The sequence below is a fragment of the Drosophila obscura genome, unplaced genomic scaffold (assembly GCF_018151105.1).
Source record: "Drosophila obscura isolate BZ-5 IFL unplaced genomic scaffold, ASM1815110v1 contig_29, whole genome shotgun sequence".
Classification (NCBI taxonomy): Eukaryota; Metazoa; Arthropoda; class Insecta; order Diptera; family Drosophilidae; genus Drosophila; species Drosophila obscura.
The window spans coordinates 739,871-764,624 of NW_024542816.1; the positions used below are offsets into that span (position 1 = coordinate 739,871).

The 24,754-nt window shown below is 48.5% G+C and overlaps 4 protein-coding genes across 5 annotated transcripts; 3 read left to right on the top strand and 1 right to left on the bottom strand.

Annotated features, from left to right (window-relative positions):
- Window positions 1-407: 407 nt before the first annotated feature.
- LOC111069366 lies at window positions 408-16,484 on the top strand. Its single transcript, XM_022359397.2, has 6 exons — window positions 408-1,370; window positions 13,003-13,316; window positions 13,420-13,598; window positions 13,998-14,997; window positions 15,073-15,696; window positions 15,773-16,484. Exons 1-6 carry the CDS (start codon window positions 974-976, stop codon window positions 15,899-15,901), a joined length of 2,643 nt encoding a protein of 880 aa, XP_022215089.2. The 5' UTR covers window positions 408-973; the 3' UTR covers window positions 15,902-16,484.
- Window positions 16,485-18,049: 1,565 nt separating this feature from the next.
- Window positions 18,050-20,473, top strand: LOC111069298 (cleft lip and palate transmembrane protein 1-like protein). Of its 2 annotated transcripts, XM_041594490.1 has the most exons (3): window positions 18,050-18,194; window positions 18,410-19,380; window positions 19,451-20,473. In XM_041594490.1, exons 2-3 carry the CDS (start codon window positions 18,775-18,777, stop codon window positions 20,258-20,260), a joined length of 1,416 nt encoding a protein of 471 aa, XP_041450424.1. In that variant the 5' UTR covers window positions 18,050-18,194; window positions 18,410-18,774; the 3' UTR covers window positions 20,261-20,473. The 2 variants fall into 2 exon arrangements, with proteins under 2 accessions (XP_041450424.1, XP_022214977.2); XM_022359285.2 differs by having other exon boundaries at window positions 18,050-19,380.
- A 175-nt stretch (window positions 20,474-20,648) lies between these two features.
- Window positions 20,649-22,595, bottom strand: LOC111069299 (brahma-associated protein of 60 kDa). The gene is given in 4 exon segments (XM_022359286.2): window positions 20,649-20,945; window positions 21,013-21,594; window positions 21,596-22,273; window positions 22,371-22,595. Coding segments are annotated over 4 exon segments (1,524 nt in total). The 5' UTR covers window positions 22,479-22,595; the 3' UTR covers window positions 20,649-20,789.
- A 277-nt stretch (window positions 22,596-22,872) lies between these two features.
- On the top strand, window positions 22,873-24,709 carry LOC111069300 (26S proteasome non-ATPase regulatory subunit 5). The gene is given in 3 exon segments (XM_022359288.2): window positions 22,873-24,123; window positions 24,207-24,447; window positions 24,449-24,709. Coding segments are annotated over 3 exon segments (1,515 nt in total). The 5' UTR covers window positions 22,873-22,972; the 3' UTR covers window positions 24,572-24,709.
- Window positions 24,710-24,754: the final 45 nt, after the last annotated feature.

A 24,754-nucleotide genomic window follows, 5' to 3' on the forward strand; every position in this document is an offset into this window, starting at 1 on the left:
TAAACACAACGCGATTACAACATAGCCGATGACGCAGGGCTTTTGCTTTTCGTACGAGCTGCTCTCTCTCTCTCTCTCTCTTACGCGTGCTGCTCGCTCTCTCAAGCTCCAAAGCTCCCTAGCATGTATGTGGCCGCCGGCCCTCGCCTCTCCATCTCTCTATCTATCTCTCATTTCTTTCAGCTGCGGCGTCACTTTCGTTGGCCCAACGCTAACGGTACAATACATCGCCACTCGGGCGCGCTCGCTCACCAGCGCTTGAGCTGAGCTTGAGTTTGAGATCTTTTCGTTGGGCTTCGCTCTCACGCGTCGCTGCCGCGGCGGCTGCTGCCACTGCGGGCTGCGACGCCTACTTTTTTTGGGGCTGCGTTTTTTAAATTGTTCACATATTTTTACAGCTGCTCAAGACGCGCAGTCGCGATTCGTAGACGTGCATTCAATCCAGGCGGTCGTCGCTTGTCGCAGCTCCCAAAAAATCTTCCAAAAATCTCCACGAAAAATCTCGTCCCCAGCGCGTGTGTACCCCAACCCCCTGACTAGCCTGCCCGAAACGACACAAAACGAAAGTAAAAGTGCCAAAAAATTGTAAAAAAGGAAGATCGACTTGGAGCCATTCTAACGGTTCCCAGAGCCCCCAAAAGCTACACTGAAAATATATTTTAAAAAAAAAACCAAAAGCAGAAAAGGAGTTTCGTGTGCTATCAATTTTTTTTTGCGTTCCATTTTGTTTTTGTTTCTGGTGAAAATGATATAGAAGAAAACAAATTTTATTTAGCACAAGCCCGAACCGACATTGGATACTTTTGCCTGTGGTTGTTTCCATCTGTTGTTTTTTTTTCTGTGAGTGTATTTTTTGCTGAGTGAAAGTGAGGCAGAGACGTCGCAGGAACGTGCCCGATCAATTTGTGGGCCACTGACTCACACACGCACAGACACCATCTTACCATCATACCCGATCTACAGCCGAACGGGAATGGGAATGATGGGTCACCAGCAGACGATGCTTGTGCTGGCCTTGCTGCTCTCGCTCCTGGCCACACCGCAGGCGGCCATCGACAAGGACGAGGGCAAGCAGTCCTCCTCCTCCTCCGTCAGGCACAACATCACCGGCGATCAGCACAACGTGATTAACCTGAGCCTGCATCCGGGCCAGGGCCTGCCCACCACCAACGAACCACTTCCGCTGCCATCAGCCATCGACCTTACACACGCCCGCCGCCTGCGGGATGCCCTCAACGTGTTCGATCTGACTCTGCTGGCGGATAACTGGAGCATCCTGGAGGCCTCCGGCGCCCTCGGCACCAACTGCAGCAGGGACATGCGAAGCTATCTGAGCGGCCTCAGCAACTCCAAGATGTGGGCTGTCAAAAGTAAGTCCAATTCTAAGAACATCCCCAGCACGGATGCACAGGATAAATCACTTTCTCTTCCAACGGTCACATACTAATTATTGAAACATATTTTGGCTGTACAGAAATGGGGTGGGTTAATCAAAATGGGCGTATTATTTATTTATTTATTACTTATATAGGGAGTCACTTGAGAAGTGGCTCCAAGCATGCGGAGTGATATCAGGTGTCGGGTCGAAATGACATTTAATCTCCTTGCTTCACTTCAAGCATTTCCAAACTTTAGAAAGATTTGAGATCAGCTAAGGATCAGATATCGAGCGATGACATTGGCTCATAATTTCATCAGATTTAACTACAGCAGAAGGATCATAAGCCAAGACCAAGACCATGTAGTTTAATTAATTCTATTAAATTGGAATTTTTTTTTTTGGGAAGGTTTCTCTTTGGTCATAAATTTCACAGTCTACCCCCCCATATCATATCGCAGTTTCCACACCGGTTAAAGATTATTGTATATTGTATGTACCTCTACACGTATCAATTGTGGCGCGACTCATTCGATGCATTCGATCTCTTCTACCGTGTATCCACCGCCTCCGGCCCACGTTCGCTCATGAACGTGCCCCATTCGCCATTCGCCGTTTGCCGTTCGCCAGATCGCCAGATCGCCATATCGCAGCTTTGCGCCGGATCGGTGGCGACTTGCAGAGCATGTGGCGTGGCGCATGCTCTGATCGCAAATAGACGAACTCGCCCAAGAGCACAGCACGAAATCTACATAAGTGCACGACACTGGTACGAAACGATCGCGATACGCGATATCCAAGGTCGCAATTAGTTCTTGCTTCGTTCTTGCTGTTGCAGTAGCAGCAGTAGCAGCAGCAGCAGCAGGCCACAGCAGCAAAAACTCAATCCATTTTTCGGCTAGTGCAGTAGATTTTTTTTCGGCGTTGATTTTCCAGTGAATTTTTGGGCAAATTGGTTTTGTTTTCATTCTCTTTGTTTTTTGTTTTGTTTTTGGTTTTTACCAATTATTGATTAACGGTTAAATTGTAATGGCAACTGCTTGCATTGTACTGCTTGCAGGCAGTTCGGACCGTATGGGCGGGGAGCAGCTGTGCGCAGTTTTTTCTTCTGACTGTCGAAAGTGAACCAAAGCAAACAGAACGGTGGAGCGGAGCGCAGCGCAGCAGGCAGGCAGAAATTATGAATAAATGTTGTGCGACTCGTTTTATTTTCGATTTTTCTTTTTGATTGCGCAGCCGCAGCCGCTGCCGTCGCTGCCCTGCCCTGCCCCAATCCTATCGATTCCAGCAACCTGAGACCGAAACCCCACTGACCAACTGACGTACGTACGTACGTACGTTCGTTGCCCACTAAGCCACTCACTAACTCACTCACTCACTCACCTCACTCACTCCCAGAGCCTATCCGTGTGTGTCTGTTGCGCTGGTTATGTAATCAATTAACACGAAAAAAAATGCTGGTGCAAAGACGAATCCATGAAGAAAAGGAAAAGAAAAAAAGAGAAAGAGCGGGAGGGCGGGAGAGGGAGATCGAAAGGGGCAGAGAAATAAACACACACCGAAAAAAATAAAAGTGTTTGGGTTTCTTTCAAAGTTTCTTTTTTTTTATTACGTTCAAAAATCGTTGCACCATGGGCCCGGCCCCGGCCCGGAAAGTGAACATCGTAATAGTAATCGCAATCGTACGAGTAATCGCTGAAAGCGATTTTTTTCCCCTCGATTCCCCGATTCAGTTCAAGTTCAGCATTTCAGAGAGGGAAAGAAAGACACCGGGAGAAATGGTGAGTGGTGGGAAATGAAAACCCAAGTCCATGGCATTGTTTACGTTTTTGGTACTTTGGTTGTTATGCGTGCACCAGAGTACTGGAGCTATCCCCTCTCAATGGGGGATGTACTTTGGGGATTCCTGTTCATTTATCTTCTGCCATTTAGGAGGATCCAATTCACACTCCATATTTCCTTCCGCGCTTTACTCAACTTCGCTTTACTTTCGCTCAGGTGAAAACTGGCTGTGTGGCTGCTGCTGCTGCTGCTGCTGCTGCTGCTGCTGCTGCTGCTGTGTGGCTGTTACTGTAAGCCATGTGGAGCTGTGGAGCAGCTGGGGAGGTGGTGGTGGATTTCGGCGGCATCTATGTCAATGTCTTCATGTAAGCATTATTACATGAGCGCCACCGCCAGCAGCACCAGGGCCACCGTTTTTCCTGTTTGCCCCCCGCCGTAAACGTAAACGAAAACGAAAACCAAACCGAAACCGAAACATAAACCGGACTCTGAATCCATATGTCGTCAGCTCTTTGGAGCTCTTGGGTGGGGTGGGGGGTGGTGAGGAGGGCTCTTTAACTGGCTGGAAATTGGTATTTAAACGCCTCTTACATCCATCCAGCCATTTTCAGCCACTGCGGTGCTGCTGCTCGAGTGCTGCATCGCAGTACGAGTATCTGGTGCACAAGGCGATCGATGGCCAAGATCAATGGCTAATAAATTGTGGCCGTGTTAGCATTTTGCTGCAGTTTTTTTTCCGTCTGTCCGTCTGTCTGCCTGTGTGTGTGTGCTGTGTGCTGTGTGCTTTTTGCCTGCTGGCAGCTACGCTCCGTTGGTTTTTTGCCCGATTGCCAGACCAAAGACTTTGGCTAAGTTGAAGGTTACAAAAAATGCACGGCCCATGACAAAAGAACTCTGCTCGGGGTACGATGATCATTCTGGTGGTGTCAAGTGGAAGGTTGGCTGCCTGATACTCAGATTGCAAAAGTATTTATATAATTCCATTGTTTTATTTTACATATGAAAATCATGCAAAAAAGGCGAAAAGCTAACAGCAATTAGCACACAGTAATATCAGAAATGTTATCCGAATGTCTCATCGGATCGAAACATGCATATATCCATAACCCTTCATACCCTCCCTCTGCGCAGTTGAACTTCAATTTCTGTGTGTGCGTGTGTGTGTGTGTGTGTGTGTTGCGGTAACTTCTTTGGCGTTTGTCTGATTTGTGGTTCCATCTTTTGTTGCCGAACCCCAGCCGTTCGTTCCGTCTGAGGCAAAGGTCTGAGAGGAAGTGCAAATATTGGCGCAAGACATCATCCAACCCCAAGCATCGTGCGATCTGCAAACTTCCTCAAAACAAAAAAAAGCTTTCACAATTTGTATCTTTTCTGTTTTTTTTTTTTTCATATTTTTGTTTATTGTTTTTATTGTTGTTTTTGCTCGTTTGATATTCCAGGAAAAGAAAAATTATAAATTGCAACGTGTCAGTTTTGTCTGTTTTCCGTTTATTATTATTTCTGTTGTGAAAAAATTACCAATTCAAAAATTGAACTCGTCTGTTGAGGAGGAAGAGCGACTGGCAGGTGATTGAGCCGAAACGAAGCCAAAAATTGAGAAAACTGATGGCGAGACAATTGATCGAGGTCCGCAGAGAGGCATTGGCTCCATTTCGGTTGCCATTTGGCAGCCTGTTTTCTGGTCATTAGTCGCTCACAATGCAACCAACACACACACACACACACACACACACACACACACACACAAGCTTTTGTTTCATTTTTAGGCCAATATACTTAGCCGACTTTTGGTCGAGACTGGGACTTTGCAGGGGGGGGGTGGGAACTGAGTGGGGAGGTAACAGACCCAATTACAGTCTTTGTGCGAATTGAAACGTCACGCAACATAATTTCTACGGCTTTCCCATGTACAACAAATATGTTAGGGCTGCTGCTGTTGCTTTTGCTTTTGCTTTTTCCTCAGCTGTCTCTGTTTTTGTTGTTGTTAATTTTGATGTAAATATGTGGCTTTACGAAGCGATAAAGCAGAAGCGGACCCCGAAAATTGCACAACGAGTCGCCAGCAGCAGCAACAACAGCAGCAGCAGTGGCAGATTTAAGCCTAGGGATGGGATGGGACTGGGCATGGGTACTTCGTGCCCCAATGCTGCCTCAGCGTGCGTGTTTCGTGCCAAAGGGAGCCGCCTTCTACGGCTGCTCCCAACTACGCTTTGGCTGATGGCTTAAATATGGAAACATCCTGGCAGTTATTCGTTTAGTTTTTGTCAGCTGAAGTACACACACAGAGGTGCTACATATGTATGTGTGTGTGTGTGTGCACAACCTGGAACTATAAGCAGGACCATGAGCAATCCGTTCTTGTCTGAAATATTTCCAATACTCGTACTAGCTGACATGTAAAGGTTTCTGCCGGCTCTCATCTCTAGTTGAGACAAACAAGTCGCTCTCTCACTCCAGACCTCTCTCTCTCTCTCTCTCTCTCTGTGTCTCTTGGTATCTCTTCTGGCCAGACACAGCAGCGACGGCGTACAACATCAAAGCTTAGCCCCCCCTTATGTAATGTAACTTTAATTTGATTGTTGCAATGTCTTGCAGTTGTTATTGTTATTGTTATTGTTGTTGTCTGCTGTTTTTGTTATTGGCAGCGAAACAGCGAACGATTATGGCCAAGACAACTCGTGCAAACGGCCGGGCCGGGGCGGGCCTAAGCCAAAAGTTAAAGCCCAAATGCAGGCTGCAGGCTGCAGGCTGCTGGGCGCAGCCCACTCGAGTGGTAACTGAATCGTTACTACCACTGCGGGAAATTCGTATGTAAAATACTTTCAACTCTGACCGACTTTGCAGTGCAGATTTAACACCCCCCCACTCACCGCCGGGGCGGGGAGGCGCAGAGTGCGAAACCGAACGCGAAGGCTTACGCGCTGTTTTTTATTGGCCACCGAAACGAATGACTTGGGCAACAAACTCGTTTCTGGTAATTGTGCGTAATTAAAAGCCAGTCAGCCGTCCGAAGCAATGCAATTGACCAGCAGCCAAGAGCCAGCAGCCAGCAGCCAAGAGCCAGCAGCCAGCAGCCAGCAACCCCAGTGCCCCAGAGACGCTAAAGGTCTAGGACGAACATTTGGTAACAGGTGACAGCCGCTCTGGTTAGGAACTGGTTGGCCAGAGAACACTTGAGGCTTGATGGGTTCATGGCACACACAGAGCAGGGATCACCCAAATATATTTCCGTTCGTTCATTGATCCGCTTGGGATATGGAGTGGGCTCGTTGGCTGTTGACAGACCATCAAGGAATATGCAAAAGTAAACAGATCATTGAGGGGTTACGGGCGGGCAGGGCTGGCAGATGGATGAGGCTCAAAGTACGTCTTATTTGCACAGGCCAAAGATTAAATTCAAGCTAAACTTTGCTCTTGAGCTCATTTCGAGCTAACCGTCTAAGGCAATTAACACGAAATCCATTTGACCATTTGACGAGCCAACGGCCAACGGCCAACGCCTAAATGCCACAATTAGGCAAGCAGCGGACCAGCGGAGCAGCGGAGCAGCCAACCAGCCAGAAAGCCGACGAAACACTTGCATCTTTACAGCGCTCTCAAGATGATAATTAGTGGGAGATTAGACGGACGGAAGGGGACGGGACGGGCCGGGACGGAGACAATCGTTTTGTCATCGAAATGTCGCGCGTAATTCCTCAAATTAGTCGATCGCGGATTGCGGATCATCATTCAGGGCGTATGTTTACGATACATATATATATATATATATGTTTGCCAAATCCATTTGGATTTCAAGTTTAATGCGACACTCGGTCTTGGCTCTGTGGCTCTGAGGCTTTGGAGGCTTTGGAGGCTTTGGGGGCTTTGCTAATAAAGCAATTTCTATGGCCAGTGGCAAGCGACGCTCGAAATGCATTTGACCGCGAAGGTCCACACACACACACACACACACATCTAAGTATAAATCTCCTCCTCGTCGACACTCCTGAACCAGATTCGAAGATCGATGGATTGTGGATGGGTCTGTGCCATAACCGAAATGGATTGATACATATATCCCACTCATTATCATCTTGGCCACATATATTTTTGTTTTTGTTTTTACTGTTGTTTCTGGGTAAAAGTGAGTCGGTAAAAGTCGGCCCCAAGCCCAGGCCCAGACCCAGACCCAGACCCAGGCCCAGACCCAGGGCAGGCGACGTGCCTCGCATTAATTCCGAGTGATTCCAAACGAATCGAATGGAGTCAAATCGAATGAAATCAAATCGGTTATGAAACGAGCAGAGCCGCCAATTTGCATGAAGCTCTCAAATTTAAGGGGTTATTGACCATAATTGCATTTTGGGTGGAATTGATTCATTTTCAAACGTATTAGGAACGAATTTAGTATTCAGTTATGCAATCGAAAGACATGCAGACATACAGACATACAGACAGAAAGCTGGAGAGGTGTGTGAAAGATCTGTACACAAAATATACGAATCGAAAGATGAGGAATCTTCGGGGGAATCTTTTTTGGGAAAACCCACAAATCAGACAGAGAGACAGACAGACAGACAGACAGACAGATGAATAAAATATCTCTTCTGTTATGAGACACATGTCCATTTGGCTAATTAGATATCCCCCTCCCCCTACCCCACCCTCACTACCATAGACATAGAAGGCCAAGGCGGTCGGTCGATGCATCATGACTGTCCATATTTCGAGCTAATTATTCAACAAAACACTCAAAGTAATCGTTTCGGCAATGACTCTCGACTCACTCGCGAGTCGCGACTCGATCATTTCCATATGTGATTCACAGTCGCAGCGCCAGCGCCCTGCTGCAGCCCTGAAAGACAACAAACTGGTTGGCTGGTTGGCCCATCGGCAAAAGAAATGCGCAGAAAATAGACCAGCCATCGCCGGACGGCCGATCTCTCATTACGCAAAGGCAGCCGACTGACCATGCCACGTGCCAGTGACCAAACAGGCACCACCGATGTGTCTCTGTCTGTCGCTCCTGACCGGCGAAGGCGTCACCACCGAGAAATACCAGTTAGTCAGCAGCAGCAGCACATCCACATCCACGAAGACCAAACCCAAAGCCCAAAGCCCAAAACCCAAAACTGAAGATGCAGCTGACCTTGTGCCGAATCTCGGTTGGAAAGATAGAGCCAAAGACATACAAGAAAGAGAAAAAACCCCAAGCCCCCAAAAAAAAAACACAAAGAGCAAAAAAAAACAACAAATATTAAAAGAAACATCCAAAGACGCGGACCACTGCCACAATCCACACTCCACCGGCACCGCCACTCTCACTCTTGATCGTCTGATGTCTGATATCTGATGTCTGATCGTCTTTGGGTGTTGGCGTTGAAAGCCCCAAAGGCAACGACAATCGAAGGTGGCCTTTTGATAGGCACCCACCCATACAGATTGAACCCCCAGCATTGACATTGAAACACACAGAGAAAGAGCGATAGAGGAGAGAGTTTGAGCCAAGGTGTTTCCAGGTGCCCCACCGACGAGACCTGAATACCAAATGCAAAATGTCTTGACAGTCAGGAAGTCATCGGGTAGTCTCTGTCTCTGTAGATCAGAAGAAGGCTGTCGATCGTTGCGTTGCGTTGCTCTGCTGCTCTGCGATCTGTTTTTAGCGCATCTTCGAGCATAAAATTGCCAAACGAGTCGCGTTTTTACGAGTATTATGCGACGACTCAATTAGGCAATGGCAAATGTAATTATTACACTCGCTATAAACACTCGCACACACGGACGGACGGACAGACGGACAATAAAGTAAAAAAGTAATTATGAATTATGAATTATGGCTGAAATAACGACGGAGAATGTTAGCAATCCCATAAACACTTTGATTCGACTGTGATATCATGACGAGAAATAATAATGCGACTAATGCGTACAAATAATTCGAAGAGGAAATGATCGGGGAAGCAAGGCAGTCCAATCCAGTGCTGAGGAGAGTCAATAAAATATGGATGCTAGGCTACATTGATTCCCTGCAGATCCATAGTGCCACAGATGTTAAACAGAAATTTATGATCTTCAAATTCTGACGCTCAGAATTGTTTTAAGATGTTTTGGGTGGGTCGGCTTGATCCACAGATACTCGAAAGTTAATAGATTCGATTTAGAATGTTTGGGCTGTGTTTTATTTGCTTTGCTGGCTCTGATCCTTTTTTCGTGTGAGGGTTTGCTATGGCCCCACCCATGAGATCGCATCATCGTGTCACAAATATACACCGCAGAGAATAAATTAGCAGTGCTCAGGGCTATCGCTTAGAACCTTTGGTGCCCGTACCCCACAGATGAGCGGCTGGATGGGATGGCTACTTTCAAGTTCAAAGACTTTGCGTGTTTTGTTGTTTGTTGAAGCCAACTGCCAGAGTCTTAAATCCACAACACACGACTCTAATGTCTCCAACATTTGATCTGTCTGTCAGTTTCCCCATCTCCGGGTTCTAATGACCAAAACAAACATTAAAGAGGCAGCCGCAGCCCCCCAACATTCAGCAGTACCCAAAAAAAAAGTATATGTTGTACAATACAAATTAAATAAGGAAATGTGCCAACATTTTGCGATAGGTAATTGGCGTGGCCTTTGAACTGATCGTTGAGCCAGAGAGACACAGAAACCAAGAGACCGAGCGACCGAGCGACCGAGAGGGACCTTGTTTGAAACGAGAATACAGAAGTCGATTGATTTGCTGTGCCAATATTTATGCGTGTTATTTATTGATGGGAGTAAGTGCCGACAGATTTACGAGTTGTTTCAGCAAACAACGAGCAACCTGAGCATACATCATGCAACAGCTGTAATGGCTTTAACCTCCCCACAGCCCATAGCCACAGCCCACAGCCCATAGCCCATCTTAGTACATAGATCTTTGTAGCTGCCATGTTTTTCTTCAGAATTCACACATAGTACTCGTAGTACTCGTACTTGTACCATATAAATATAAATAATGCGTTGGACCACTCCCAGAACCCAACAAAAAATTCAACTATGCAAACAAAACAAAAAAAACAAAACAAAAACTGCAATTAGTGGACGATTCGACTGGCAGCTACCCGCACTTTCCGGAGATATCTTTACAGCTCTCCACAAATCGGCGATTAAAGGGGATTTAAATATTACATGATCAAAACAACTTTAGGTGGATCGTTAAAAGATAAATAAACAAGAATCGAGTGGTTCTGCTCCGACGCATTATATCATTGTACGTACGTATCAGCTGTGCCTGGCAGAGAGTCTGCTTTGGGAGACATACCGAGATGATGATGATGATGATGCCAGAAGTCTATGCCACAGATCTTTCTTTCAATTAGCCCTTGCAGATCATTAGTGGAAAGCCTTTCCCCCTCGCCCTGCAACATACTCGTATCCCGCTTCTGCACCGCGATATACCGCCCACCCCTGCCCGCCAGCCATCGAACAATATTTTTATGGATTCTGACGCAGGTCTTATAATAAGTATGTAATTTATTTTATATTTTTAGCCCCTTAATTGCACAGTTAGCAGTTGGGACGCGTAGACAGACCATTTCTGCGGCTATTTTTATGTGTTATTTTTGTTTGTTTGATTTATTTTTGCGATTTTCGATACTCGATATTCGCTCTTTGATTTTGTTGTTTGCCATTTCGCAATAGGGGAGCCCGAAAGGTTTACAAATAATAATAAAAAAAAAAAAAAAAAATAGCAAAGAGACAAAACAAAGGAAAAATTATATTGGATGTAGGTACAATAATAGCAAACTATTTGATGGTGGTGTTGGTGGTGGAGGGGGAAGGGCGCCATTATTTATTGCCATTATATTTATACAATCGTTTCATCAATCAAATGGATTTCAACAGCTTTGTCACTTAGTCTAGTGGCTGATGGCTGATGGGGCACTGGGCCCCTCCCTAATTATGGTCGACTGCAATCGGTTTTTTTTTTCTTTCATTTTTTTTTTACTGTCTGTTAACACATTTGTTTAGCCCGCTCGCGAGCGCCGACCACTTGTGACTGCCTTTGTCCTTACCTTCAGATATTGCGAGGTACATGCCCCTCCACCCCTACTCGAACTCGTACTCGTATCTTAATCTTCTTGCAAATATTTTGATACATGTTCAAGTGCAAAAATGTGAACTTGGATCTCAACGTGGATTGGAATTCCCTTTGTGCAAAGGAAGGGCACTGAAGGGTGAACTGCTGAGTGGCAAATTAGAAATTAAATCTACCGAGCAGGACTCCAGTGGGAATTTCCTCTGTAATTCCCATTAATTTGGTGGCATTGTACGGCCTTCCCGTTGACAAGAATACCACGACATAAATCTGTTTTGTATGTTTCGGTTTTTTGTGGGGTAGCCAAAGCCAAGTTCATCGGAAACTTGGAGCGAGACCCGGAGATTGGGTGACTCTCCGGCAAATCGAGCACTGTCATGTTCGGTCTGTCTGACTGTCACCTTGATAAGCCCAAAGCCCCCACCCCCCATTGTCTGTCGGTGTGTCTGTCTGTCCCATCTGTTGATCTTGTTCGACTTCGGGCTTCAGCTTCCATTTACCGAAAAAGCGTTAAACGCTTGAATGACACGTTCAATTGAACAGAAATACCCCGCAAGAGAAGAAGTGGTACGATATACATATATGTATGTATGTATGTACATATCTGTGTACTTATCTTATACAGATATATACATATACTGTATATTTTGTACATACATATGTATGTGTTGAAATGTCCGCTACTGCGGACTACAGGCAAAGGCCCAAACAAATCAAGTGACCTCAATCGCTAAATTAAATTGAAAACATGTTTAAACATTACACAAAGAGCCGACGACACACACACAGATGCATATGCTGGACAGTAACAGTAACAGTGTGAAAGGGATAGAGAGAGAGAGAAAGAGAGCGCTGAGTAGTGTTGTAAAGTGTTTTGAAGTGTTGCAAAGTCTTGAAGCGTTGAAGGAACGAACAAAGTTAATTGTTTCATTTTGGCACATCTTTTGATTAACACTCGAACATATTTCAGCACATCCACAGTCCCATGAAGCTGGGTAGTAGTTCCACCATCCACCAGTCACAATCCGCGACATGGTCATGGCCATGTCTTATATAACCTTACATAGATGAATGCATGGCTTAGATGCATTTGTACGCAAGATAATTCCTGTTTTGCTCTCAAGGCTTACTCCAGGGGAAGTGGGAAGTGGAAGTCAAAACAGACTTGGAATTTGAAGTTTAAACAACGCAAAACCCCCTACCCCTCCCCCTCCCAATGGAGACACATTTGCCTCTCTAGCCGTATTCGTCCGTCCCGTATTGCCAGAGTGGGCAAAAAACTGGTTGCCCCAGTCACAGGTCGCCATGGCTGGCTGCAACTGGTTCTGAGTGCCGCTGCAAACTAAATCAGAGGCAAGCAAAAAGGAAGGACTTCTCGACTCGACTCGACTATAGTGGGCCCCGGAACTGGACATGCTGAATGCGCTGTAATCTGACTAATTGGGTTGATTGTTGGCCACCCAAAGGAGCGGCTGGAGAGGCACAACTCGATCGGCAGAGGGGAGGTTTACCCTTTTGGGTTAGGGTATGGGCAGTGTCGTCGAGGCAGCAGTCACAACTCCACGACGCAGATGATGATGCTGATGATGATGGCGTTGGCAGCTTGACGGCTTCACTGGCATTACATAATTTCAGCTTTTTATGTGCCACATTCACAAACACACACACAGACACAGAGTGATCCGAGTTTAGCAATTCCTGATGCCCTTCTCTTTGCTTATCATCGCCTTTACTTTACGTTACCTTTACTTTACTTTACCTTTTCCCTGTTTTTGCTGCTGCTTGCAGTGGACGATGCTTCCGGCCATTATACATCCGGTTTCTTCTATGGCAACAACTATTGGATGGGTTCGTTGGCCCTTTGCGATGCCATTGACGATGGCCAGACAATGTCTGCCGCTGCCGCTGCCGCCGCTGCCAACGGCAAGGACAACAGCTCCGCCTCGGAGGATGCCGCTGCTCACCCAAATCGAAACAGTGGCCTGCCCTTCGCCGCGGCCCACACGCAGGCCTACAACACAGTCTACAATGCACCGCCGCCCTTTGTGCCCGGCTTCTATGTGATCAAGATGCAGCTGAATGAGACACAGCCCACCGAAGTTGTAAGTGCCTCTGCACATCTACAGATGGTAGCTGCATTCCCTGGATCAGATCTCTACCTTCGAATTTTCGCTAACTTCTTTTCTCCCCTTCTCTGCCCCAAAGGTGCGCACCATTTATGTGGGCATGTGTCTGCCCTCGAGCTGCTCCATTGCCGACATCAACGAGATGACCAGCCATGCCCGCCTGGAGCTGCCGACGCGGGAGCTGCGCGTCCTCGACATTCGCGTGCCCACCGACAAGGAGTTCAACATTTGGGCGGACAAGACCTTCTGCCTGCTGATGTAAGTAGAGATTTCGATTTCGATTTCGAACTTCCAAATCGAATTCACTTTCAAAAGTGAATCGCTGGCTGCCTCTGGCTGCTAACCAATTGGCCAAACAGAGTCCGGAGATTGGAGCTTGGAGCTTGGAGATTCGGATTCGGATTCGGCTCCGTGTGTTGGTTTATTTTTTTCTTTTATTTATTTGCCATTCATTGGCTCGTAGTGTGAAATCGGTTGGCAACCGCACACCTCACCACCATCCCCCGCCATCCCCCCCATCCCAATGGACAGTTGGATAGTTTTTTTTTGTTGTTGTTGTGTTGTATTAAAAAGCGAAACTCCGTCTGTTTGCTGCAACAATTAGCGTGGTGGAGTAATCGAACCGTGTGTGTGTTTTCTTTGTGCTCTTTCCCGCAGCGTGGTGTCGGGCATTGTAATGGGGCTGATCTGCTGCGGCACCCTGTACGAGATCTATCTGAGGCGTCGCCTCAAGGAGGCGCTGCGTCGCCAGGACAAGGAGATGATGAACAACAGCGAGACGAGCTCGGGCATTGGGTGTGCCTCCTCCGACTACAGCGACACCATGACCGCCCACGATGATCCCCTGAAGCAGTCCTCGCACACCTCCCAGTCCAGTTCGCTGAAGCAGCTGGATCAGCTGGTCCTCAACCTGCCGCCGCCACTCACAGGCAATGACAACGACAGCGGCAATGGCCATCACGATCACCACTCGCACGGTCATGGTCACGGGCATGAGCTCGAGCACGAGGAGGATCATCATGGGAGCAGCAGCAGGAGCAACAACAGCAACTCGGATGAGCATCTGGAGGGGCATCTGCACGAGCCGGAGAAGCTCAGCATCTACTCGGAGCTGCTGCTCTCCTTCTCGGCGATCACGAACTTCAATGCGATCTGCGATCGGAATGTCGGCGCGGACACGATACCCTGCATCCATGGGCTGCGCGCCTTCAGCATGGCCTGGGTGATCCTCGGCCACACGTGCATCGTCGTCTTCAAGTACTCCGACAACATGGAGATGCGCAAGAAGGTCGAGCAGAACTTCTTCTTCCAGGCCATCACCAACGGCCCGTTCAGCGTGGACACGTTCTTCTTCATCAGCGGCTTCCTCATCTCGTACATATACTTCCGCACCAATGCCAAGGGCAAGCTGAACAAGCTGAGCAAGGGCGCCAATGAGTTCACCGCCGGCACCGCACACTTCTTTGGCCTCGTCGCGTACCGCTTCATGCGCCTCACCGCCCCCTATCTGTTTGTGCTGGGCGTGGTGCAGGTGACGATGAAGTATCTGGCCGCCTACTCGATCTTCGATCCACCCACCATGGATCACATCACCTGCCCGGACTACTGGTGGCGCAACATTCTGTATATCAACACCCTGTTCCCCGTCGATGAGATGGTGAGTTGAGCCCATTCCCCCCCATTCCCCATGGTGCCACAGATCTCTAATCTCTCTCTCACTCTCTTTCTGCAGTGCATGCTCTGGAGCTGGTATCTGGCGAATGACACACAGTTCTACATGATCGGTGCCATCATTCTGATTGTGGGCGTGCGCCACTTCAAGCTGTCGGCCATTACTACGCTGGTGTTCCTGGTGCTCTCGTGGATCACCACCGCGGTGATTGCCTTCACCAACAACCATCGCCCGAACACCGACGATCCCTTGGCGCTCTTCGACAAGATCTACGACAAGCCCTGGACCCGTCTCGGGCCCTATCTGATCGGCATGGCTGTCGGCTGGATCCTGTTCCGCACCAACTGCAAGATTCGGCTGCCCAAGCTGACGGTGGCCACCGCCTGGGCCCTGGCCATGCTCAATCTCTTTGTGCTCGTCTTTGGGCTCTACCAGACGGATCTGTCGCAGTTCACGGCCGCCGCCTACAGCTCGCTGAGCCACTCGGCCTGGGCGCTGTCCCTCGCCTGGATCACCATTGCCTGCTCCACTGGCTACGGGGGCTACATCAACTCGCTGCTGTCGGCGCCCTGCCTCTATCCCTTCTCGCGGGTCACCTACTGCGCCTATCTGGTCCATCCCATTGTCATACGCTCGATGGCGCTCAACTCGGATGCGCCACTGCATCTGGGCGGGGATCTGATGGTAAGTAACTCGTAATTATGGCTGCAAAATCAAAGATAATCTTTATCTATCTATCATCTATCTATTTGTTGTGTAGGTCGTCTTGTTCTTTGGTCTGACGGTCGCCTCCTACTTCCTGTCGTTCGTCGTCTCGATGTCCTTCGAGGCGCCCGTTGTCACAATGCTGAAAATCTTGTCACCTAGTCGAAAGAAACGTCTCGCCTAAAGCCCCATCCCAAAACCCATATCCGATTATTTATGCGTTAATATACATACATACATACATACACAATCCATGTTATCATGTTATCTATTCCTCGTCCTTGTGCTTGTCCTGGAACGTAATCAAGCAACGTACCTCCCCCCCCACATATTTATAGCATCGATTCATACACATACATACATACACGATTCTCTAGTTCAGATCGTTTTCTACTATATACTTATAAATAAACAAAACATAAATATATATCTAAATATGTATCCTTCAGTCCTTGACTCTATCTCTCTCATACATGCATACATATGTACATGCATCCTGTATGCGTTCCATTAAATTGTTTTTTTTTTCGCGTAAAATTCTTCTTTATTTTGTCTCATATTATTTTTTGTTTTTGTTTTCATAATGTGTACATTTTAGTCCTTTAATTTATTCCAATGGTTTGGAAATTTTGTGCGCGACGATGAGCAATACATATGATATTTAGTACTTATGTAATAGTAATAATTATACGAAACTCTAGTACCTAATTTTATAAAAATCATGTTGTATATATACTCTATACTCTATATTGTTATATATAAATCTTTAAATAAAAACTGCTACCAAATACAACTTTCCAGGCGATTTCTTTATTTATTTTGTATTTTCAAACCCTGCATTCGTTGGCGCCACTACCAGCAAGGAGCCAATTAAGCTGCGCCACTAATCATACAGTATATAGATGTGCCAGTTCATACAACGAAAGTGGCGCAGCCGAGTTTTCAGCGATTTTCGTTTCATATCAGTCAGCTTTTGTCAGCGAGCAATTCGAATTATTCGTTTCACATCAGTCAGCTTTTGTCAGCAAGCAATTCGAATTTTTCGTTTCATATCAGTCAGCTGTTGTCAGCGAGCAATTAAACTATTTCGTTTTATATCAGTCAGCTTTTGTCAGCAAGCAATTCGAATTTTTCGTTTCATATCAGTCAGCTGTTGTCAGCGAGCAATTAAACTATTTCGTTTTATATCAGTCAGCTTTTGTCAGCGAGCAATTAGAATTTTTCGGCTCATATCAGTCAGCTTTTGTCAGCGAGCAATTCGAGTTTTCGTTTCATAGCAGTCAGCTTTTGTCAGCGAGCAATTCGAATGTTTCGTTTCATATCAGTTAGCTTTTGTCAGCGAGCAATTAGAATTTTTCGTTTCATAGCAGTCAGCTTTTGTCAGCGAGCAATTATAATTTTTTCGGTTCATATCAGTCAGCTTTTGTCAGCGAGCAATTAGAATTTTTCGTTTCATATCAGTCAGCTTTTGTCAGCGAGCAATTCGAATTTGTCGTTTCATAGCAGTCAGCTTTTGTCAGCAAGCAATTCGAATTTTTCATTCCATATCAGTCAGCTTTTGTCAGCGAGCAATTCGAATGTTTCGTTTCATATCAGTTAGCTTCTGTCAGCGAGCAATTAGAATTTTTCGTTTCATAGCAGTAAGCTTTTTTAAGCGGCTTATTTTTCGGTTCTATCGTCGCTTTGTCAGCGGCTTAACTTTTCGTTCTTCGTGTGTCGCGGCTCTTTTCGTTTCTCGTCGCTGCGCTTCCCGCGTCCGTGCGGCTTAGCGTCCGTCCCGCTCTCGTCCTGTCGCGGCCTATTTTCGTTTCATATCAGTCCGTCGCGTCCGCGCATCGTTCATATTAATCAGCTTTTGTCAGCGAGCATTTACAATTTTTTTCGTTTCATATCAGTCAGCTTTTATCAATGAGCAATAAAAAACATTTTTTTTTTGTTTTCTTAAATTTGTATTAAATTTGTTTATATTTCCTAAATTATTACATTTTTCCTAAATTCAAAATTTTTTTTTGTCAGCTCGTCGGCTCGTGTCACGTCATAAGCCGATCGCGATCGTCTCCAGTGCCGAAGACCTGAGAACTCAGCTGCGTCACTTTCGTCGTATGAACTGGCATACTGTACTGTAAACGGCTGTTAGTGGCTGTGCACTGTCACGTTGCCAGCCCTGGAAATAACATCTGTAGACATCGAAAGCTTACGACCGTTTACGGTATATTAAATACTTTGCAGTGTATAATATAGTATATTTCATGGTATATTACGGTATAGCTCCCAGGGAGAGACGGTATTTTATCGAAAAATCCGCAATAAGTCTGAACAGTGTTGTTCAGCCCTAAAAGCACCGGCATTTTGATTAAAGTTTGACTAAACCATTTTTTTTTAAAAAACCCTATTTTAAGGAGAATCAAATCAAAATGAGTACTAAAAATTAGAAAATCTTCTAGGTAACTGATCAATTTATCGTTGGAAATTATAAGGTCAGTGCTGAGGGCTCTGGATAGTTAGTAATTCAAAGTCGAATTTCAAAATCGGGAAATATCAAAGCAATAACGAAAGGCAGCGCTGCCGACGTCCCTGCTGTTGTTCAGCACTAAGTGCACCGGCAAAAGTGCCGTACGATGTGGCCGGTCTGAGATTCAAAGCTAAATTTATCTAGATTTCACATTGGGTTCACCCCTTCCCCACGGTACAGCGACCACGACCCACCCCACCGTATCATCAATCAGCTTGGCTAGCCGCCGAACGCCGACATGGCGATGCCATCGATCTCAACGATATTGGGCGTGGTATTCCTGGCCTACATCGCCCATTCCATCTACCAGATGTCGCAGCTCTTCACGACGCTGAGCTGCACGGCCCAGCCGTGCTACACGTCCTTCCTGGCGGAGAAGCCGCGCATGCAGCTGGCGCTCTTCACCTCGCGCACACTGCAGCCGATTGCCAGCGAGGTACAGGACATCTACAAGGCGAAGCGCTTCGACTACAGCCGCCCCTTCGAGCACGACTTTGAGGTGGAGGTGCCGTTGCGGACGCGCCGCAACGGCACGCTCTACATGCATGTGGTCCTGGCGCTGGAGGGTGAGCCGCTCGAGTGGCGCAGCCTTCGCCGCGACGGTCCCACCGTCCTGCACACGCTCAGTCTCACCGATTACATGGTGCCCCGTGCCGAGGCATTTAATCTGCTGGGACGAGACGGCGGATAAGCCTAAGCTGGGCGGAGGAGGAAAATCTGTGCAGGGTAAGGTGGCTGGCAAGCAGGGAGCAGCCGCCGGACGACCCAGCACCCACATGAGGTCCAATGTGTATGTGACACTGCTGACGGATCTGTTCTCGGTGTCGCAGGCGGATGTGCCGCCGGAGATGGCCCAGCTGATACGCGTCAATCGGATGCAGCAGATCCTGCCCATACTCCAGACGGACACGTTCAACACACGCATGAAGGACCTGGTGGCCATCACGCGCAACACAACCGAATTCACATTCAGCTTCCACTACAAGCCCGTGGGCGTGGGCAAGCTCCGCCTGATGCTGCTCATGGAGCACGCCACCCAGGCGCTGCTCACGATCGGCTTTGCCACCAAGGACATTGACGAGGTCAAGGGCATATTCTCCGACACGAACGTCTATCTGCTATGCGGCACCATCTTAGTGTCCAGCATTCATGTGAGTACCATCCGCCGGATTTGCCGCTCTCAAGATTGCATCCTCTAAATGGTATTTGCTGTGTCCGCAGATGCTCTTCGATTTCCTCAGCTTCAAGAATGACGTCTCCTTCTGGCGCCAGAAGCAGTCGTACGAGGGCCTCTCCACCCGCACCACCCTGTGGCGGGCCTTCTCGCAGTTTGTGATCTTTCTGTATCTGCTGGACGAGAACACCTCGTATCTGGTGATAGTGCCCGTCGGCCTGGGCACCCTCATCGAGCTGTGGAAGAGCAAGAAGATACTGCGCCTCGAGCTGAGCTTCAGCGGCTTTGTGCGCCGCAAGCTGGAGAAGCAGACGGACGACGAGCAACCGAATGGCCAGCTGGCCGAACAGCAGACGGATCAGTTTGATCGCCAGGGCATGCGGTACCTCAGCTATCTGCTCTATCCGCTGTGCCTGGGCGGGGCCGTCTACTCGCTGCTGTACCAGCCGCATCGCTCCTGGTACTCCTGGACCCTCAACTCCATGGTCAACGGGGTGTACGCCTTTGGCTTCCTGTTCATGCTGCCCCAGCTGTTTGTCAACTACAAGCTCAAGTCGGTGGCTGCCTTGCCCTGGCGCTCCTTCATGTACAAGGCCTTCAATACGTTCATCGATGACTTTTTTGCGTTCATCATCACGATGCCGACGGCTCATCGTGTGGCCTGCCTGCGCGACGACATTGTCTTCCTTATATATTTATATCAGCGCTGGCTCTATCCCGTCGACAAGACTCGCCTGGATACGGGTTTGGCAATCACCGAAACGGCACCAGGACCGGCGACGGCAACACCAGCAGCAGCTGTAGCCGCAGCAGCCACTGAGCCACGAACTGCGGCTAGCCGGAAGAAGCGCAACTGAAAGATGCATTTGATAAATGGAGAGACAGAAAGTAGATTGCACATTCCATTCCGTCTTTAGCTGCTAGGTCTAGCCTAAGAGCGTGGTCAATTTTTAGCCCCTAGATTTGATAAAATCCTCAACAACTCCGTCAAGTAGAATTTGTAGCAACAAAAGAACAATTAAAAAACAAAAACAAAAAGAAGGCCCCCCAAAAGGCCCTTTGATGTAGTCTAAAAATCTTGTGTATTTTCAATGGGTTACAACTGGTGTTCGCTCTCTCGCTCGCGGGATGCTCCCGGGGGGGGGAGGGGAGGGTTGGGTTCAGTATGGGTGTGGTGGGAAGCAGCCAAGGGAGATGGATTAATGGATAGGCTTCTGCTATAATTATTTGTGCCACTTTTATTCTCTTAGTGCAAGTCCAATATTTGTGTGTGGTGTTCAGGCAGGGGAAGGGATGCGGTAAAAAAAAAGAGTCATAGTTGGGTTGGGTTGGGTGGGGAGTGGAGTTGAGGGTAGGGGATTCTGCTTGATCCTACATTTTCATTGCCTAGCCATTGCGTATCCCCAGGGCCTGCTCCAGTTCGGCCCGCTTCTGATTTACTTTGGTGAAGAAGTAGCGCGAAACGGCTTCGTGCGTCCACGGCTGATAGTAGAATTCGGCGCGTCGCTCCTCCTCGGGATTGCCCACAATATCCGTCATTAGCTGTGAAAGAGAAGCAAAGCGAAGGATGATTGATTGGTCTCTGAATGGGATTTGAGATGAGATTTACCTTCAAGTCACGTGTCTGACTGATTATCCAGCGATGGATAAACATTTGCGGATCCTTGGCAAAGCTGAGAAAGAATTCACGATTCGTTTTCATCTGATTGATGGTGTCCACTGTCTCGTGTATCTTCGTGTCCAGGCCCTGGATCTCCTGCTGGCTGGCGGTGCTCATCAGGAAGTTGTTCATCTGATTCTTGAGCGTGTCATCCACCTCGACATCGATGTCATAGCAGGCCGTCTGCTTGTTCTCCGCACAGCTCTCGATGAAGTGATTGATCACAATGGGATCTGGTGGATGCAGCAGCGGATTGAGCCGCTGCGGTATCTCGGCGAACTTCATGCGCTGGCAGCTGAATATCTGCTCCAAATACTTGTCACAATTGATGTACTCCCGCTCGTGGGCGTCCTGCAGCTTGTGCGTCTTGATGTACTGCCAGAGGGCCGAGATGATCACCGGACGCGTCTGGGTGTGGACGCCCAGCAGGCGGGCGAGCCGCGGATCCAGCTTGAACTGCAGCGGCTGGTAGTCGAGCAAGAGTAGAATGGTGCAGCGGACGTTGCGATCGCCGGGTCGCTTCACCTGGAAAGCCATCTGTCTCCTGTGTGGTATGGGTGCGATGCCATTCAACGAGATGGTTGTCCGGCCCATACAGCTCCTTGTCCAGCTCAATGACCAGAGATTTGAAGAATGACGAGAATTTGCGCTTGATCTTTGTATTGGGATCGCCCTTGCCATCCTCTAGCAGGCGACCCTCGACGCGCAGCTCCCAGGAGGCGACGGCACCCTCCTCACCCTCGTTGGAGGGCTCCTTACTGGGGTAGAATGTATTCGAAATGAAAATGCGCAGCTTGCGCTTCTGCTTCATGGGCCGCTTCAGGGCCTCCTGGATGTCCAAGCGCTTGCGCATGATTGTCGCATCCAGCTTGCGCTCGAAAGTCAGCAGATCCATGTACGCCTGCGACTCTGGCACCAGGTCGCGCACCTTCTGTGGCAGTATCTTATCCGCCAGCTTCTTCTTTTTCTTGGCGGCGCCGAACTCTCCCTTGCCAGCCCCGCTATTGAGGCTGCGCGACTCGGCCGAACGCTTGCTGCCACCACCGGAGCCGCCGCCACCACCGCCAGTGCCACGCAGAACGCTCTGGAATGCCGGCTGTGAGGCGCGCTGCAGTAGCGAGGGTCCAGGTCCGGGTCCGGGAACGCCCGGAGGTGCCGCCGTTCCAGGCACGGGCTGCGTTGTGTTCGGGTGCAGCGGAAAACCGCGCGGCTATACAGATACAGACACAGACACACTCGGTTTGACATTTCATCCAGGCAAAGCAAATCGAATCAATCGATGATAGTTATTTTTTTTTGTTGCTTACCGGAAAAGTTGCTCCTGGCGGCGGATAGGGACGCATGCCGGGTGACGGCGGTGGCGGTTGGTAGCGCGACTGCACTGGCGCTTGGCCAGGTGCAAAACGTTGCGACATTTTCGCCTTGCCTTGCTACGTTGAGGGCACTTTTAATTTGCTTATTTCACGGGAAACTTGACTCTTTTTCGTATTACAACAACGCGTCACGCAAAAAAAAATTGGCTGTAAGATGGCGTCAAAGCAGGGTTGCATTTTACATTGGGGATGAGTCGCGAGATATCCGTAAAAGTATTTTTAAGAAACGAGTCACAGTCTGGATATAATTTACGAGTATACTTCAATGATTCGGATGTGTCCAAATGATTTGATTTCATTTTTAATATCAATTAAATTATTATTTTTGATTACTGCAATAATTTAACTATTTAAATAATATTTAAATATCGCTGTGACATCGTATCAAACTATCGATGAGGGAAACGTCATCGAAAAGAAGTCACTAGCTAATTCGATACTTTCCAATTTAATCAACTCATCTTATATCGATAGACTGGATGCTTCTAGCTGTTTTTCTGCATTTTTAAAGAAACTTAATAACAAAAACGCAAGTAATGGAGACAACATGGTGGGTGGCCCACCTAAAGGCACTGCATGACAAGGAGCAGCGCCTGGAGGCGCTAAACCAAATGAACACAGCCATCAACAAAGCGCCAGCTCTGTCGCGCGAAACGATCGAACTGCTGTTGAACTGCCCGGAGATGTACGAGTGCGCGACGATTGACAGCGAGGATGAGCAAAAGAAGCTGAACCAGCCAGTGGTCGATGCGACCATAGAACTACTGCGCCTCAGCCTGGATACACTGGAAATCGATACCGAGGACGAGAAGCTGCCGGGACTGCTAAAACGCGGGCTGACTCATTCCAATGCCAGCGTGCGCGCAGTTGTGCTCAACAATCTGCTGCGAGAGCTGCGCCGCCAGACCAGGGAGTGCTCTGTGCGTCCGCTGCCCAGCAACGACCTGATCGTCTACGTGCTGGACGAGCTGCAGCAGCCCGAGTCGGAGTGCAGCAGTGCTGCCATCAGCATTCTCGCGATTGTCCTCACCCTGCGACTCGACGATGCCGAGATACAGTCCAAGCTGGTGCAGCTGCTGCAACAGAATGAGGTCATCCGTTGCCGCGCCTACGAGCTGGGCGTAATGCTGGCCAAGCGCAGTGCGGGATCGCTTAAATGCGTCGAATTTATCCTGGATGCGGCCCTCAGTGAGCTGGACAACACCGATGTGCTGCTGCAGGCCAGTGTCATGGAGATCCTTGTTCCGCTGGCGGACCAGAACCACGGACTCACCTACATGGAGCGGCGTCGCGTATTCGATGTGATCAGCTCTCGAGTGCAGAGAATCGAGCAGGAGCCGCTCAACGTGCTGCTAATTCCGAATATCATGAAGTTCTTTGGCAAAATAGGCGCCGTTCAGCCGCAAAAGATCATCACCGACTACCCCATCATGGTGGAGTGTCTCTTCGATCAGCTGAAGCACGAGGACGAAAGCATCCTGCCCACGGCAATGGACACTCTGGCAAATCTGACGAGCACGCCGCAGGGCAAGGTACTCATTTCCATGCGCTTCGAGCAGGCCATGCTGCTGGCGCTGAAAACTCTTGGTGTCTACCTCCAAAAGCTATCGCCGCAAATCAAAGTCCGTCTGCTGGAGTCGCTGAATGTTATACTGGCGACAAAGACGCGTCCCAACTCGGAGATCACGTGAGTCCACTGCTCTGCCCTGCCCCAGAATGATATTCCCAGCACCAGATGCACTGACGATTGGATTCCCTCTTTTATTTTAGCACGATCCTCCGCCGCTGGTACGAGAGCTTTGCCGGGGGCGAGCAGGTGAACTACATCATGGGCCTATACAACACACCCTTCGACGATCTGCAGATCGGTGCCCTGAACCTGCTCAAGACCCTCTGCACCTATAATTGGGGCATTGTGGCGCTGCATCACACTGGCGGGGCCGTCGAGCATCTGGTATCGCGTCAGCGCGATCTGCACAAGGATGTCAAGTTCCTGAAATGGGAGATAGTCGGGACTGCTGGCCGGCAGCTCTGAGTTCACGGCCACCGAGACGGTGCGCTTCACCGCCTACGTGAATGAGGGGCCCTACTATGTGCCCACGCAAGTGAACATTGCCACCGAGTCGCAGGGCTAGAGGACGGGAGCAATGACCAACGACACACACCGACGCGGGCAGCCATATCAAGAGCCCCAAACAGAGAAACAGAATGCATAAAACTCCAAATTTTAAGTTCAACTTTCACATGGAACCAGATCGGCTCGGCTCGGCTCGGATCGGCTCGGGATTGGATCGTATATAGTTTTGTGGGTTAATTAG

What these genes read in the sequence shown, in the direction of transcription:
- LOC111069298 (XM_022359285.2), top strand. Translation starts at nt 18,775, where the DNA reads ATGTGGTCCTGGCGCTGGAGGGTGAGCCGCTCGAGTGGCGCAGCCTTC. An exon ending in TCTTAGTGTCCAGCATTCAT is followed by an intron (nt 19,381 to 19,450) that starts GTGAGTACCATC and finishes CTGTGTCCGCAG; the next exon opens with ATGCTCTTCGATTTCCTCAG.
- LOC111069366 (XM_022359397.2), top strand. Translation starts at nt 974, where the DNA reads ATGGGAATGATGGGTCACCAGCAGACGATGCTTGTGCTGGCCTTGCTG. An exon ending in CAAGATGTGGGCTGTCAAAA is followed by an intron (nt 1,371 to 13,002) that starts GTAAGTCCAATT and finishes TGCTGCTTGCAG; the next exon opens with TGGACGATGCTTCCGGCCAT. An exon ending in AGACACAGCCCACCGAAGTT is followed by an intron (nt 13,317 to 13,419) that starts GTAAGTGCCTCT and finishes TCTGCCCCAAAG; the next exon opens with GTGCGCACCATTTATGTGGG.